A 15,805-nucleotide genomic window follows, 5' to 3' on the forward strand; every position below is an offset into this window, starting at 1 on the left:
AGATACATTGCTTTGAAGTGAAGATTGAGTAAAGATTTGAGAGAGGTTTTCAAAACCATGAAGGATCAGGTCATGGCAGATGGAAAGAAACAGTTCTTACTGGTGAAAGGATTGAGAAGCAGAAGGAACTGATTTAAGGCGATTGACAAAAAAAACAAAACAGGTCTTAGGGGAGTTTCAACCATGACTTGGATCATTATTTGAGAAAAGGAATTGTTAAGGCTGCAGGGAAAGGCTTGGGGGCAATGGGACTAGATGAGTTGCTGACATCTGGCACAGATACAATGTGTTCAATTACATACTTCTGTACTTATAACTGTTTTGAATCCACTCTATAATATGGCATTTAATACCATGTAGTAAACATTAAGATCATACATCTAAAATATCTTGAATGTCCCTTCTGAAATGACACCACTTTCAAGGTTACAAAGTTGAAGAGTGTAAAATTGCTGCTTTTCTGAACTATTGCTAGAGGGTGTTTGTTACTTGATTGGTAGCTGCATGTAACTCTAGATCAATGTAATTAGAAAGAAGTAACAGGCTTATAATTTGAAAAAAAAATGAATGCATACAAGTGCTTCTACTTCAGATTATTTAATTGTGATTTGTTACTGTTTTCTGATTATGAGATTGGAGTGAAACAGGCTATACAATTATGAATGCGTCATGACATCACAATTCTTACACAGCAATTCACATTCCTTGTAACTCTTCATAAATAACATTGGAGGGGCCAAAATTAGCTTCCTATTTAGCTGAACAGATTTTTCTTTTCATACAGCCATATCTCTTCCATGTTTCTTCTCTTCCTGAACATACATTAACTGGTAGAATTCTTCCAGCACTTTGCTGAATGAAGTCATTGAACAAAACTTTTGTATGGGGTTTCCCCACAATGGAGGAGAATCTTGGATGATTATTAGAAACAAAACAAAATTAATTTCTTTGCAGAGTTAGACAATTAAATGCACCTTTAAACTCCAGGGGGTTCTTAACTGAGCACAATTAATTGATAGTATTAATGGAGGCATTTCAGTAGACATACAAACATTTAAATTATATGCAGAGTAACCAGTTAGTCCCTCTTGCCTGCTCCATCATTAAATAAATCATGAAAATAGGTGACTATATGTCAATGATGTACTTTTCTTAAATCAACTTGTTGGTACATGTTTGATACATCAGAGGAAGGTGAGACTCAAACCCAGGCCTTCTGGCTTGGAGGTAGGGATGTTACCACATGCCACAAGACCTCTATCTCTGCAGAACAGGGGCAGCTGAGAGATAGCAGATGATTATTCATTTCAAATGTATTGGAAATGTTCAATCTCCATTATCAGAATTTTATTTTTCACTATGAGAACAGTTGATTCATCATACAGAGGTGAAGCCACGAGCAAGCTTGTGGGTTATATATGATCTTTAAGGGCATTATAGAAAAATAGATCAGCACAGAAGAAGCAAACTTGCTCATGATGTTAGTAACAAGTCCAAACCAAACGCTGGTGCGGTCACATTTGGAATATTGTGTACAGTTCTGGTCCCCACATTTTGGGAAGGATGTGGAAGCACTGGAAAAGGTGCAGAGGAGATTTACCAGGATGTTGCCTGGTCTGGAGGGAAAGGTCTTATGAGGAAAGGCTGAGAGACTTGAACCTGTTCTCATTGGTAAGAAGGAGGCTAACAGGGGATTTGATGGAGACATACAAGATGATCAGAGGATTAGATAGGGGAGACAATGAAAGTCTTTTTCCTAGGATGGTAGTGTCAGTGTGTACAAGGGCCATAACTACAAATTGAGGGGTGATAGATTTAAGATAGATGTCAGAGGCAGGTTCTTTACACAGAGTGATAAGGGTGTGGACTGCCCTACCTACTAATTAGTCAACTCAGCCACATTAGGGAGATTTAAACAGTCCTTAGATAAGCACATAGATGATTTTGGGATAGTGTAGGGGGACGAGCTGAGAATAGTTCACAGGTCGGCACCGAAGGGCCTGTTCTGCGCGGTATTGTTCTATGTTCCAAACCAAGGATTAAAAGGACATCTGATAAAACAAAAAGGAAAAATGATGGGATAATATATTTTGAGATATAATACTAAGGCATTGTTTGGGGGGGGGGGGGGGGTGGAATGACAGAGCCCTTTGTGTGCCCATCCAAAGTCTTTTTCATATTATGTAGAACTCAGCATAGAAATGGACTATTCATTCAAACATGTCTATGTTGATGTTTATGCTCCACAGGAGACATCTTGCAACTCTGGCCTTGACATTCTGATAGCCAAAACTGCTTTGTAACAGGTGATGGAGTCATGCTTTTCTATTCAATTAAATAAAAGGTGGAAAAAGAAACAGACAATGGTCAAGTATACTCTTTTATACAATGCAGCAGCAAGAGATCCTACAATCTCAAGTGCATTTTATTTTAAATGGTCAATACTGGCAATGATTTCCTCCTGCGAAATTGTTATGGAAGTTACAAAGGCATGGTAATAATCAGAAGATGAACGAAACATGTACCATGGGCAGCAGAGCATCATGGATGACTTTAATTTGCACTAGACTGGATAAACTAATGAGCATTAAAGCTGTGGAGGATGTATTTTTGGAGTGTGTCAGAGCAATATGTTGAGGAACCAACCACAGGGCATACCATACCAGACATGCAAGTATTATGTAATTAAAAAAAAGCTGATGATTAACAAGCTTGCAGATAGAGCCCTTACAGATATGACCATATTATAATAGAATTTTACATGATGGTTGAAAGTGAGGTGGCTTATTCCAAAAATAAAAATGTAAAAGTCAAATAAGAGAAATTATGAAGTCAGAGAGGGACTGAAAAATACATTTAAAGGCATGAATGTACACAAATAATGTATAGTTTTAACATAATTACTACATGACTTATAGTAACCATTCATTCCTTCAAGGTGCAAAACTCAAAAAAGGGTCAGGCAACCTTGGCTAAGAAAGGTCGTTCAGGATTGCATAACATTTGAAAGAAGCCAAAAAGTTGCCAGACGTACCAGTCATTCGGAGGACTGGGAGGTTTGCAGAATTCAAAAAAGGAGGAGCAACAAACCAATAAAGAAAACAAGTTAAGAATATGAAAGCTGTTTGGCAAAAACCATAAAATGGATTGTAAAAGCTTCTATAGCTATCTCAAAATCAAATATTTGGCTAAAACAAATATTTATCCTTGACAGGCAGAATCAGAAGAATTTAAAAGAAGCAAATTACTGCACATGCTGAAAACAAACAATGCACCTGACACATTGGATCTTGACCAGATGGGCCAATGGGCTGAGGAGTGGTAGATGGAGTTTAATTTAGATAAATGCGAGGTGCTGCATTTTGGAAAAGCAAATCTTAGCAGGACTTAATGGTAAGGTCCTAGGGAGTGTTGCTGAACAAGGAGACATTGGAATGCAGGTTCATAGCTCCTTGAAAGTGGAGTCACAGGTAGATAGGATAATGAAGGAGGAGTTTGGTATGCTTTCCTTTATTGATCAGAGTATTGAGTACAGGAGTTGGGAGGTCATGTTGCAGCTGTGCAGTACATTGGTTAGGCCACTGTTGGAATATTGCGTGCAATACTTGTCTCCTTACTATCAGAAAGATGTTGTGAAACTTGAAAGGGTTCAGGAAAGATTTACAAGGATGTTGCCAGGGTTGGAGGATTTGAGCTATAGAGAGAGATTGAATAGGTTAGGGCTGTTTTCCCTGGACAGTCAGAGGTTGAGGGGTGACCTTATAGAAACTCAGGGTAATTAGACAAGGTCTTTTCCCTGGGGTGGGGGAGTCCAGAACTCGAGGGCATAGGTTTAGGGTGAGGGGGGAAAGATATTAAAAGAGACCAGGGGGCAACTTTTTCATGCAGAGGATGGTACATGTATGGAATAAGCTGCCAGAGGAAGTGGTGGAGGCTAGTACAATTGCAATATTTAAAAGGCATCTGGATGGGTATATATATATAGGAAGGGTTTGGAGGGATATGGACCAGGTGCTGGCAGGTGGGACTAGATTGGGTTGGGATAGATTGGAAGAGTCTGTTTCATGCTGTACATCTCTATGATTCTATGTGATGTCTCCCCTTCCCCCATCTCAGTGGGACTGTTTGTTCTTTCCAGTCTGGCAGCTGGACATTGTTCTGCCATTCTCACATTCTGATAATTTAATCTGAACTTTCAACATCTTTTCTCCCCAAAACTCCACCCTCAGCCCTCAATAGTACAAATATGCTGCCCCCTCCACATTTCACGTCAGCTACACATATACTGAGCCAAAAGGCCGAGAAGCGATTTCTGATGAAGAGTCATCTAGATTCAAAATGTTTGCTTACTTTCTCTCCATGGATGCTACCTGACCCACTGCGATCTCCAGCATTTTTTTGTTTTCCCGAGAATTTATAACGCGAATACAGAAACAGCAGAGAAGCTAAATAATTACTTTGTGTTTGCTTTCACTGAAGAAGCTATCAGAAATCTCCCAAGAACCTCAGAGAATTAGAAATCCAAGTGACTAAGAAGAATGAGGAGATGATGATTATCTTGGAGAAATTAATGGGGCTGCAAGTCAATAAATTGCCAGGACCTGATGATCTACATCCAGAATTGTGAAGGAGGTGGCAATAAAGGTTCTTAATGCATTGGTAGTTATCGACCAAGTTTCTACAGACTCTAGAATTATTCCAGGAGAGTGAAAGGTATCAACTGTCATCATTTTAGTTAAGGAGGAAACAAGAGAAAACCAGGAATTACAGACCAGATCTGTTAGCCTTAGAATGGGAAATCATATAATCCCTACACTTTGAAGCAGGCTATTTGGCCCTTCAAGTTCACGCCAACCCTCTGAACAGCATCCCACCCAGATCCAACCCCCATCCTCGTAATCTATTTCCCGCGGCTCATCCACCTAACCTGCACATCTTGGACACTATGAGCAATTCTCGCATGGCCAATCGACATAACATGCACATCTTTGGACTTTGAAAGGAAAGTGGAGTAGACAGGGAAAATGTGCCAACTCCACACAAAGTCACCTAAGGTTGGAATTGAACCCTAGTGCTGTGAGGCAGCAGTGTTAACCACTAAGCCGCTGTACTGCCCCCAAATAGTATAATCTATTGCAAAGAATGGGATAAACAGACACCTGATAGAAACGGATTTGATTGGGCATAATCAGCATGGCTTTGTGAAGTTGTGTTTGATGAACTTGAAGTGTTTTTTTTGAAGATATTATAGTAAAATTGAGAAAGGAGAGCCAATGGATGTGGTATAGTTACATTTGATGAAGACTTTTGATAAAGTCCCCCACAGGAGGCTGGTTAAAAAGATTAAAGCACATGGGATAGTGGATAATATACTAGCATGGATTAATGTTTTTGTCTTTTAGCCAAACAAAGAGTAGGAATAAATGGTCATTCTCACATCGGCAGGCTGAGATGATTGGGGATCACAAGGATCAGTATTTGGACCCCAATTTTTCACATATCACAATGATTTGGGGTTGGGGAATAAATGCAATATTTCTAAATTTGCAGATGATACAAAATTAAGTGGGAGTGTGTGTTGTGAGTAAGATGCAATGTGGCCTTAGGAGGAATTGGACAACTTCGTGAATGGGCTAGAAAATACAGATGGAGTATAATGCAGAAAAAAATGAGAGGCTTTCAATGGGAGAAACAGATGTGTCAAGCATGTTAACAGTAAGAGCTTGGAAAGTGTAGTTGGACAAAGGGACCTAGGAAGCCTTGTTGGTAAGTCACTAAAGATAATATACAGGTGCAGCAAGCTATTAGGAAGGCTAATGGAGTGTTTGCCCTGTACTGTAAGAGGATTTAAGTACAACAGAAGTGAAATCCTGTTTCAGTTTTTTTTTAGGAACTTGGTTACACTGTATATGGAGTATTTGTGCAGTTTTGTTCTTCTTATCTCAGGAAAGATGCCTATTGCTCATGTCAGTCAGCTGTTTAAGGGCAAAATAGGAATATCAGTGAATTACAGACTAGATAGCCTAACATTTGTGGTGAGGAAATTGTTGGAGTTTATAATCAAGGATGGGCAACCGAACACCTCAGAAATGTTCAGGTAAATCGGGGAGAGCCAGCACGGAATCATGACAGGTTAATCATGCCTAACAAACCTTTAAGAGGTAACTAAGGTAGTGGACAGGGGAATGTCTATGGGTTTTGATGAAGTGCCACATAAGGTATTGTTTACAAATGTAGGAGCCCACAGAACAGAGGGCAAATTACTGACATGACAGTTAATTCAGTGGCAGGTGACAGAAAGTAAGGAAAATGGGTAAGTACTCAAATTGGCAGGATGTAATCAGTGGTGCCCCACAACCATCCATGTTAGGGCATTAATTAGTCACAATATTTATTGATGACTTGGATAATAGCATAGAATGTCATCTATCCAAATTTGCTGATGACAAAGCTAGGCAGCACTATAGATAATGCAGATGATAGGATAAAATTACAAAGGAATATTGGTAGAGTAGGTGAATGGGCAAACCTGTGGTAGATGGTGTTCAATGACAGTAATTGTGAGATTATCTATTTTGTACCCAAAAAGGATAGATGAGGGTACTTTAAGTGGTATGAAGTTAAATATGTTGGTTTTCCAAACAGACCTCAGGCTTCAGGTACATAGATCCTTAAAATATCACGAACAAGCACAGAAAATAATCTAGGCAGTTAATGGAATGCTGGCCTTTTGAGGAGTGGAATATAAGGATGCAGAAGTTATGCTGCAACCATTCAAAACTCTGGTTAGACTTCACAGAGTACTCAGAGCAGAAATGGACACCACAACTAGGAAGGATAGATTAGGAGGGACGACAGCATAGGTTTAGGAAAATCATATCTGGACTTCAGGCCTTACGTTACAACAACAGAGTATACAAATTAGGTCCGTTTTTGCCAGAATTTAGAAGATTAAGGAGTGATCTGATTGAAGACTTCACAATATTAACAGGGATAGATGAAGATAAACTATTGCCACTGGTTAGTGAATCTAGAACTTGGGGGCATTATCTAGAAGTTAGTGCAAGACCAATCAGGAGAGATGTTAGTAAGCAATTCTACACACAGGGTAGTCGAAGTTTGGAACGCACAAATGGCAGTGGATGCTCAATCAGTTGTTAATGTTAAATCTGAAATAGATAAAGTTTTGTTCAGAAAGGATATTAAGGGATAAGGGCCAAAGACAAAAAGTGTATCAAATTAAGCCACAGATCAAGCATGGTATCACTGAATGGCAACAGAAGCATCAGGGGCTGAATGGGCTACTCTTGTTCCTATGTCCCTATTGCATAGATGAAATGCAACAGAGTTTCACCAGACTTGTTCCCAGATTAGCTTAACTGTTTAAAGAAGAGAGATTGGGTAAATTGGGTAAATTTGCTAAAGTTTCAAAAAATGAGAGATAATCTCTTATGAGGAGGCAGTGGCCGAGTGGTATTATCACTAGACTATTAATCCAGAAAGGCAGTAATCCTGTTGACCCAGGTTCAAATCCCATCACTGTATAGGGTAAAATTTGAATTCAATAAAGAATCTGGAATTAGGAATCTACTGATGACCATACAATTGTTGTCACTGTAGAAAGAAAAATCTGATTTACCAATTTCCCTGAAGAAAGGAAATCTGCCATCTTTACCTGTTCTGGCCTACATGTGACTCCAGATCCAAAGCAATGGTGGTTAACCAATATTGCATTCTGAAATGGCATGATAAGTCACCCAATTGCTGTGCAGTTAGAGATGTTCAACAAATCACAGCTTAGCCAGCAAAGCCCACATCTCATGAACAAATCAAACATAATCACAGCAATTCCTGCTCAGGAAATGTAATTGCGGAGATATGAATTGTTAGCCAACTGCACTACACCACAGATATCCAAATTTAATATAATCTATACAACTCTCTCAAAATCCACTAACATGACTGACTTACTGCAGCAGCACAACACAGTTATTCTGTGTGATGACATGATTTAAATATGTATCTTAAACAAGTCAGAACAAATGCAATTTCCAAAGATTTCCAGAATATTTCCAGAGATCACAGAAGGCTGAATTGCAGATAGAATTGTAAAAATGTGTACTGACCTGCAGAGCTCTTTGCATCTTGGAGGTTTGGTAGTACGTTCTCTGCCGCAAGGTACAACTAGAACAGTTGCACCACAATTACACTTCATTTCTATAGTCTCTGGACATGGGTAGCATGCACCTAGTAATTTCAATAAAAAAAAACTTAAAACACAATTCATTCATGGGTAAACAACTGAAACACATGGCAAATTAAAGTACATATTCCAACTTAAAATAAAATCAACTTAGTTTGGAAACAGACACTGCCTCATTCTTTCTGACTCTCCAGTCTCATCACTGATGCCAGTTAAATCAAGACTGGAATTGTTATCGTACCTTTCAAATCCAATGAAATATAAAAGCTTGTTAAAGCCAATGAGTAGGTTAAAAGTATAGTCACTCTTGCAATGTAAGAAAGCTGTTACAATGCAATCATTAGTATGTTTACATTTCTACCCATCAAACAAGCACCAACTAGAATCTTCCATCTGCTTTGAGAAATTATATTAAAAATGGAACACAATTTAAAATCAAAAACAAGCTTATCACAGTTTCTGAAATTGTCGAAGGGCTTAATCAAATGAGAAAACGTTCACGAAATTTATACAAGTTTGTTCTCATGTGGTCAGAAAGTCTTGACAATCATAAACATGAAATTTAATAACCATTATGATAATAAAATTTGTTAGAAGTAACATTTCTTACTTTTATTGGGAATAATAGATGTCACTGGCAAAAATAATTCAGATTAAATTCATGAAAAGCCCTACAGAGACCTGCTGTGGAGATGACATACAGGAAGTGATGCTTATTTGCAAGCTATGCAGCACGTGGCATCTAGGAGTCAACTGTTGCAAGTGTTTCCAAAGTCAATGGACATATACAATCATTTCATATGTTTATAAGCATAGATATTTCCTGACCATATGAATATAGCAAGTTTATCTAAAGTTTATGATCTTGTTCTTGTCTAATGTCAGTGGACCAATGCGACAGGAGGTTAGTATGATTGGCGAATGGATGTGCAAGCAGTACCTCCTTATTGACTTTACGAACAGTTATTAGAAACCAAAGTGGACTTTGTTCTGTGAATATTGAAAGGACATTCAGGTTGTAGCCGAGATGCTCATTGGGTAGCTTTAGTTGTGCTCATGCAAAGCTGGGAAAAGCACTTGGTTTGAGGTTTCTGCAGACCAAAGAAATACAAAAAATAATGTAATCTTATTGGAGCAGTGGAGTAACATGAGTAAGTCATGCAGAGAAAGAGGGAAAGGAACCTCTGCAAGGAGAAAGTAGGATGCTGTACTGTGTACCAGTCTCTGTGCCATCCACCAATATTAGAGAGCAATATCACAAGGGTTACAAGTCTGTCAGTATGCAGTTGGTGTGTGTCCCAGTCAGTCATCACTATGAATGTCTGATGTCCTGAGAGTACCCACAAAACATTTATTTTATGACTATTGTTTTCTGTCTTCAGGCCTCCAAGATTCTCTATAGGATAGTTGCTCAGTGACCAGAGATATTCCTACACTATGACTGACAACCCCCAAGTTTGGAACGGAGTGTCCCTAGCAAAGTCACACTGAGCAGTGTAGACAGGTTAATGTTGTGTAAGTATTGCTTGATGGCATTTCCAAAAGATCATCACTCTGCTGATGATCAAGAGGAAATTGACAAGTGACAATTAATCCGTTTGGAATTGCCCACCTTTAATGGAGAAGACAAATTTGGGGAATGTTCGATGTTGGGAAGATGGCAGTGATGTAGCTGTAATGAAAAAGCTTGGTTAAGATTGGGGAAGCATAGAAAATGGAAAATAGCAGCAGCAGTAGGCCTTTTGGCCCTTCAAGTTTGCTCTGCCATTCCTTATGACCTTGACGATCATCCAACTCAATGCACATTCCCCCCATATCCTTTGATGTGGTTAGTTCTGAAGCAAAAGTACTTTAACTAGCAATCTGTCTGGGCCCATAAACTATTTTTGATATTATCAAAGCACCCGGTGCTTTTAACGATTTCTTGATATGAAATTAAATGTCTGGCATCTGTTATGTTGGGGTCCTCAGAAAGAGGCTGAGATGGATTGTTCACTTTGTACTTCTGGCTCAAGATTACACAGGTTCTTCAGCTTCATTTTTCTTTTTGCACAATGTGCTGGGCTGCCCCAACTTTGTGGATGAGAATATTTGTGCTTCTCTTCCTCCAGTTAGAATTTTAATTATCTACCTTGTGGCTCTTCCTAGTTTAATTATCCACTACCATTCACAATTCGAAACAGCAAGAGTGCAAGGCTTCGATCCTATCCGTTGTCTGTGGGAATTCTTAATCAATTCCCAGTCATTGTATTACATAACAATGTACCCTTGCAAGGCATTATGTAGGTTTTTGAAGTACATTATAAAATGAAACTTTTTTTCATTTGTTGTATATCATTCAGGTTAGATCTAGTAAACAAACATTGAAACAGCTAAGGCTTTTGTGAATAATGATTTTCGTACAAAGACACCTTTACATAAAATTTCATAGTTCTATAATTCATATGACAATAGGACAAATTCTGCATTACATATCTATTTTACTTTATTAAATTTAGTTAACGCTAGTGACCTTTTCACTAAATTTCTGATTTCTAAACATGCTCTTTTTTTATCCATTTTCTTCAATCAAATTGTAAGGAGAGAAAAAGGTTATTTCTTATGAAAAACCACCTTGTACTGTCTTGGTACGAGTGATCTTTGCATAAATTAGATGTCGGTAAATGGCATGCACAGTAAATGTTCGAGAAAGACAATTTTACTCTGAATAAAAATGTTAAGTTTAATGAAATGATTTTGTGTGGCAGTTATCCCTTTTAATCTTATAATAAATCTAACATTTTTAATTTGCTATTGTGGAAATTGAAAATTAATTCAATGATTCTGGTCGGAGTTGTGCTGAGAGTTGGGGTTGTCAATCTGTATCGGACTCTCACTCCTTTAGAGCTTCCCATTACTAATGCTGAATCAGTAACAGTTAAATATAATATACAAGTCTGTAATACTTCTTAAAGGGAGTTAGCTGTAACAAAGTGACTTCACCTTTACTTCCCCTATATAGCAATTATTTTTGTGCCATTATTATGAGGAAACCCAACTTAGCATGGGTGTTTTTTGATTCTTTCACCTCAATCAAATAATAGGGAAGGGAAGAAAGGCATTCTTTTCAGATAGAATTTATTTAGCCCCACTATTGGTTATAATCTTTGAAGGAGCACCATATATATTTTTGTACTATTTAAAAAATCTTTAATCAAGTTGTATAAACTAAGCAGCTAACATGCAGTTGTTCACTTGTTCTTGTCAAAATTGTTTAAAACATTTTTATTTTTGCCACCCTTTCCATGGTTTGGCACTCGTTTTTCTGTTCATCAGAACTTGGCGTGTTTGTTGCGTTTATCTGCATAACAATTAATTAGCAATAATACTGTGGTGGACTAATTCCTGGAATTTGCAGAAGACTGTTTCTTCAACCAATACGTTGAGGAACTTGGGAACAGGTTATCCTAGATTTAGCTTTGTGCAATATGAAGGAGTTAATTAATCTTGTTGCAAGAGGTGCTTTAAGTGTAAAAGTAACAGAGAGTGAAGTCCAGTTGCAAACAAGGGCCCTAAGTCTAAATAAAGGAAACTACAAGAGGTTATCAGGGGTCTGTTGGCTACAATGAACTGGGTAACCTCATTCAAAGGCATGACAGAGAATAGACAATGGTTAATATTATAAAGAACGAATGCGGGCATTGCACCAGTTCTACATTCCTCTCAAGCAAAAGAAGAAACACAAATTGGGTGCCTGATGGAATGTCTATTCTTACTGCAGGAGTGCTACTCCAAAGCACTCAAAACATTTGTCAACATCCAAAACAAAGCAGCCTGATAGATCGGTATGTTATCTATTAGTTTAAACATTTACGCACTGCACTGACGCACACAAGCTGCAGTGTGCACCATCTACAATATGCACTGTAGAAACTTCCCAAAGTTTTTTCAACAATACCTCTGAAACCCAGGATCTATACCACCAATAAGGATAGTGGCAGCACAAACATAGAAATACCATGGCATGCGTATTCCCCTCCAAGTTGCACATAATCCTACCTGAAACATATTGCCATTATGACATTATCATAGTTAGGATCTTGAACGCTTGTGATTGGAACCAGATGAGATGGACTGCAGTGGTTCAAGAAGTCAGTTACCACGACCTTCCCAGGGCAATTGGAAATGGCAATAAAAACTGGCCTTGCTAGCACTATAAATATATATATTTTTAAAAGTTATTCTGTTTTATGTTATCTGCTAATCTATACTTATGCTCGCTTTGCCTCTTTCATTGTCCCATCTATTTATATTCAGCTTGCTCGTTTCCTTAATTATGATCTTGAGATTTGTCAAAAGCCTCTTTTTGCGGTGTCATTTTAAACTCTATATCTTTAATCATCCAGGGAATTTCAACTCTGGATGCCCTACTATCGCTGCATGTGGGAATATGCTTAGCTCAATTAGATTTTCTTTGAAAATCTCAGTTACTGATATGTTGGCCTTTATTGCAGGAAGATTTGAATACAACGGCAAAGATGTATTGCTGCATTTGCATAGCCATAGTGAGATTACAACTGTGCAGGGAACAAGAAGTATACTTATAAATACTTCTATTAAAATTTGTCACTTATGTATCTCATTTTTATGCAATGAAATTGTTTTGCTATGCCATGAAGATAACATTAGTCTGAAAAAAACATCAGTAAAGAAATGATTTCATTCAAATCAATCTTTAAGCAAGAGTTGTATTTAATATAGCTTTAGCCAGTTGTTTTTAATTAGTTTCAGTTCACATGGAATGAAAAGAATGCATAGCAATCACGATGGAACACCACCATGCAGATTGTAATGCAGTCATGATGACCTTGTTGTTTCTGCATCATTAGCCAAATCTATTTGCAAAGTACAAATTATATCCCATGTACATCAGGAAAAGAAACACATACCTTTTATGTTTGTAGAGAATGCAGTTCTTTTGAAAATTTGGATATCAAGCTTCATAAATCCAACCCAAGTAAAATCAAGCACCTAAGTTATGGTCAATTTGAGACTTATTATTTACATGAATGGGAATTAAAAGGTGGATTTTAAAAGTTTATGCAAAAATCAATGACTTCCATCCCAAATCGTTTGTACGCAAGACGACCTTGTGTTTTTCAGTGTCATTTTTTAGTACAAATGTTTAAATATTAATTCTATTTCTCAGTAAATGAGACTAATGTTTTCTTAAAATATGCAGGGTTTTGTGCAGAAGACGGTGCAACATTTAAACAGTATTAAGCTATTCAGTCTCTCAAATCTGTTCTGCTTTTCCATTTGGCTATGATCGATTGTAACTAAAAATCCTTTCATATCATATCCCTTATATGATAATCGTATCATATCCCTTGCAACTCTTACGTACCACAAACCTTTGATGTTTGAAAATTTGAACTCACCCACAGCCAAAACCCTTTTGAAGAGTAAGTTCCATATTTCTACTATTCTTGTGTGAAATTCATTCTTGAGTGATCAAGCTGCAATCTCAAAATTGTGCAATTGTTGTGGATTCACACGCATAGGAAACTATATTTCTGTACATATCCATGAAATCCCTCAACTATTTTAAATACTTTGACTAAATCATGCCAAAAAAGTGTTTAAACGCAAGGGAGTGGAAGTAAAGTTTATTTAATAACTTTACATTTTAACCCATTTATTTCCAACTATATTCTGGTAAATTTGCAATATGTATCAGCCATCTAAGACAATAACAGTCCACCAGTCACCAACCATATTTATGATAAAAACAAAGTGAGGCTAGAATTTTTTTTAAATTAAATGCAGAGAATTCTAAGGTCTGGAAATGCCAATTGGAAGCAAACTCCATCATGATTGTTACAAGGAACGTGGACAAAAATCTGTAAGAAATATTTAAAATATTACAGGGAATGAGTAATCGAGCGTGACTAAGGTAGCTAGTTCCTATAGGACAGCTAGCATTGTTAGGATAAACAGCCTCCTTCTGTGACGTGAAATTCTGTGATTAACCTAAAACCTGGAAATATTATGCATGAAAGTTGTTTTCATTTTCATTGTGCAATATTACAATAAAACTAAACTGCATTTCAAAAGAATGAAAATTACCTCTGTGACATGCTGATGGGCATTTATGGTTTCTACAACCAAGAGTTCGACCACAGTTTTGATCACATGGAGGACAATTCCCAGAACAGCACTAAAAACAAAGAACAGAAGAGATTCACAGCAGTGAAAAGCAATGTTCTTACCATCATTTCAGAAAAACAAATGTTGAAATTCGAGATTAATTGAAAATGGACAAATTACTTTGCAGGTTTCTAATACAATCCCTTACAATTCTTTGCTTTAACTTAATTACTTCACCATAAAAGCATGAACCCACACTGCTGAAAGCACTAAAACTGGTGGTGTAGCATAACCCTAAGGAGTATATTAGTGCCTGATCAATCTGGTACTTCTATTGTTTTTTTTTCTCCAATTTGTTTACAGAATTCTTTTGATACTAGAATAGCATATGATAATAAATTTAAAAATGCCGAGGAGCCCAAAGACAAAGTGGGTGAAGAATAGCTACCAGCAATTGCTACAAGACAGAACTACAGGAAATAAATGGGAACAGGGATTACAATTGTTAATGTGTTGGCATCACTATGCATCACAAACTGGTTGTCCAGCTGAGTTAACAGACCTAGTTGACTGGACAGCTGGTTTGTTTCTCACACCAGATGAGGTTACTGTGAAGGATTCTCCTTCTTAACCTCTCCCCTCACTAAAGGCACGGTGGCCCACAGGTTAAACCACTACCAGTTGTCTCTCCTTGATGAGAGCGCAGCCCTGTGGACTGACAATACCATGGCAACCTTACCTTAATGCATAATTCTGCTATTTCCACCTCTAAGATGCATCTTCCGTGTCTTTCCAGCATTACATAATGATTAAACTTCAGAAGTATATAATCAAGACATCGATGGTTATGGAAAACACTAACAGCAAGTCTTAACTTCCTTCTTTGTATGTTCCATCACTACTCTCTTTGGCCTAGCACCATCTATTCTTCTCATTTAATCTTTCCAGTTTTTCAAACTATCACAGAGCTTCACGTAATAAAAATCAAAAGAACTGGGTTACCAAAGAAAACCAGAAACAAAAACAGAAATTGCCAGAAAAGTTCAGCAGCTCTGACAGTGTCTAAAAGAAATCAGAGTTAACATTTCAGGTCCGGTGGCCCTTCCTCAAAACTAATGGTAGCTAGGAAAATGTTGGTATGTATGCAGAAGATGGGTTGGAGGGAGGGAGTAAGGAGTAAACGATAGGTGGGGATGGAGCCCAAAGAGAGAGAAGAACAGTTGGACAGACATAGGAGTAGATAACAATCTGGCTAGGAGAATGAACAGTTGTTAATGGAAACTGTTAGTGGCTAACAACGGGTAGTGAGTAATGGCAGACTACGTGATAACAAGGCCTGGTGTGTGGCATTGGGGGCAAGGTCTTGGGAGAGTTCAGGCCCTAAGATTATTGAACTTGATATTGGGTCCAGAGGGCTGCAGGCTTTCCAAAGTGGAAAATGAGGTGCTGTTCTTCCAGCTCATGTTGAGCTTT

At 37.7% G+C, this 15,805-nt stretch overlaps 1 protein-coding gene across 3 annotated transcripts in view; it reads right to left on the reverse strand.

Annotated features, from left to right (window-relative positions):
* nfxl1 (nuclear transcription factor, X-box binding-like 1) overlaps positions 1-15,805 on the reverse strand; it is a 167,065-nt gene that overhangs the window by 90,928 nt on the left and 60,332 nt on the right. For all 3 annotated transcript variants that reach the window (XM_072568811.1, XM_072568801.1, XM_072568820.1), the window contains exons 11-12: positions 14,312-14,402; positions 8,127-8,247 (exon numbers count right to left, since the gene is read on the reverse strand). In XM_072568811.1, coding sequence (XP_072424912.1) covers positions 8,127-8,247; positions 14,312-14,402 — 212 coding nt within the window. The remainder of the gene's footprint in view (positions 1-8,126; positions 8,248-14,311; positions 14,403-15,805) is intronic.

The sequence above is a fragment of the Chiloscyllium punctatum genome, chromosome 1 (genome assembly GCF_047496795.1).
Source record: "Chiloscyllium punctatum isolate Juve2018m chromosome 1, sChiPun1.3, whole genome shotgun sequence".
In the NCBI taxonomy this organism is placed as follows: Eukaryota; Metazoa; Chordata; class Chondrichthyes; order Orectolobiformes; family Hemiscylliidae; genus Chiloscyllium; species Chiloscyllium punctatum.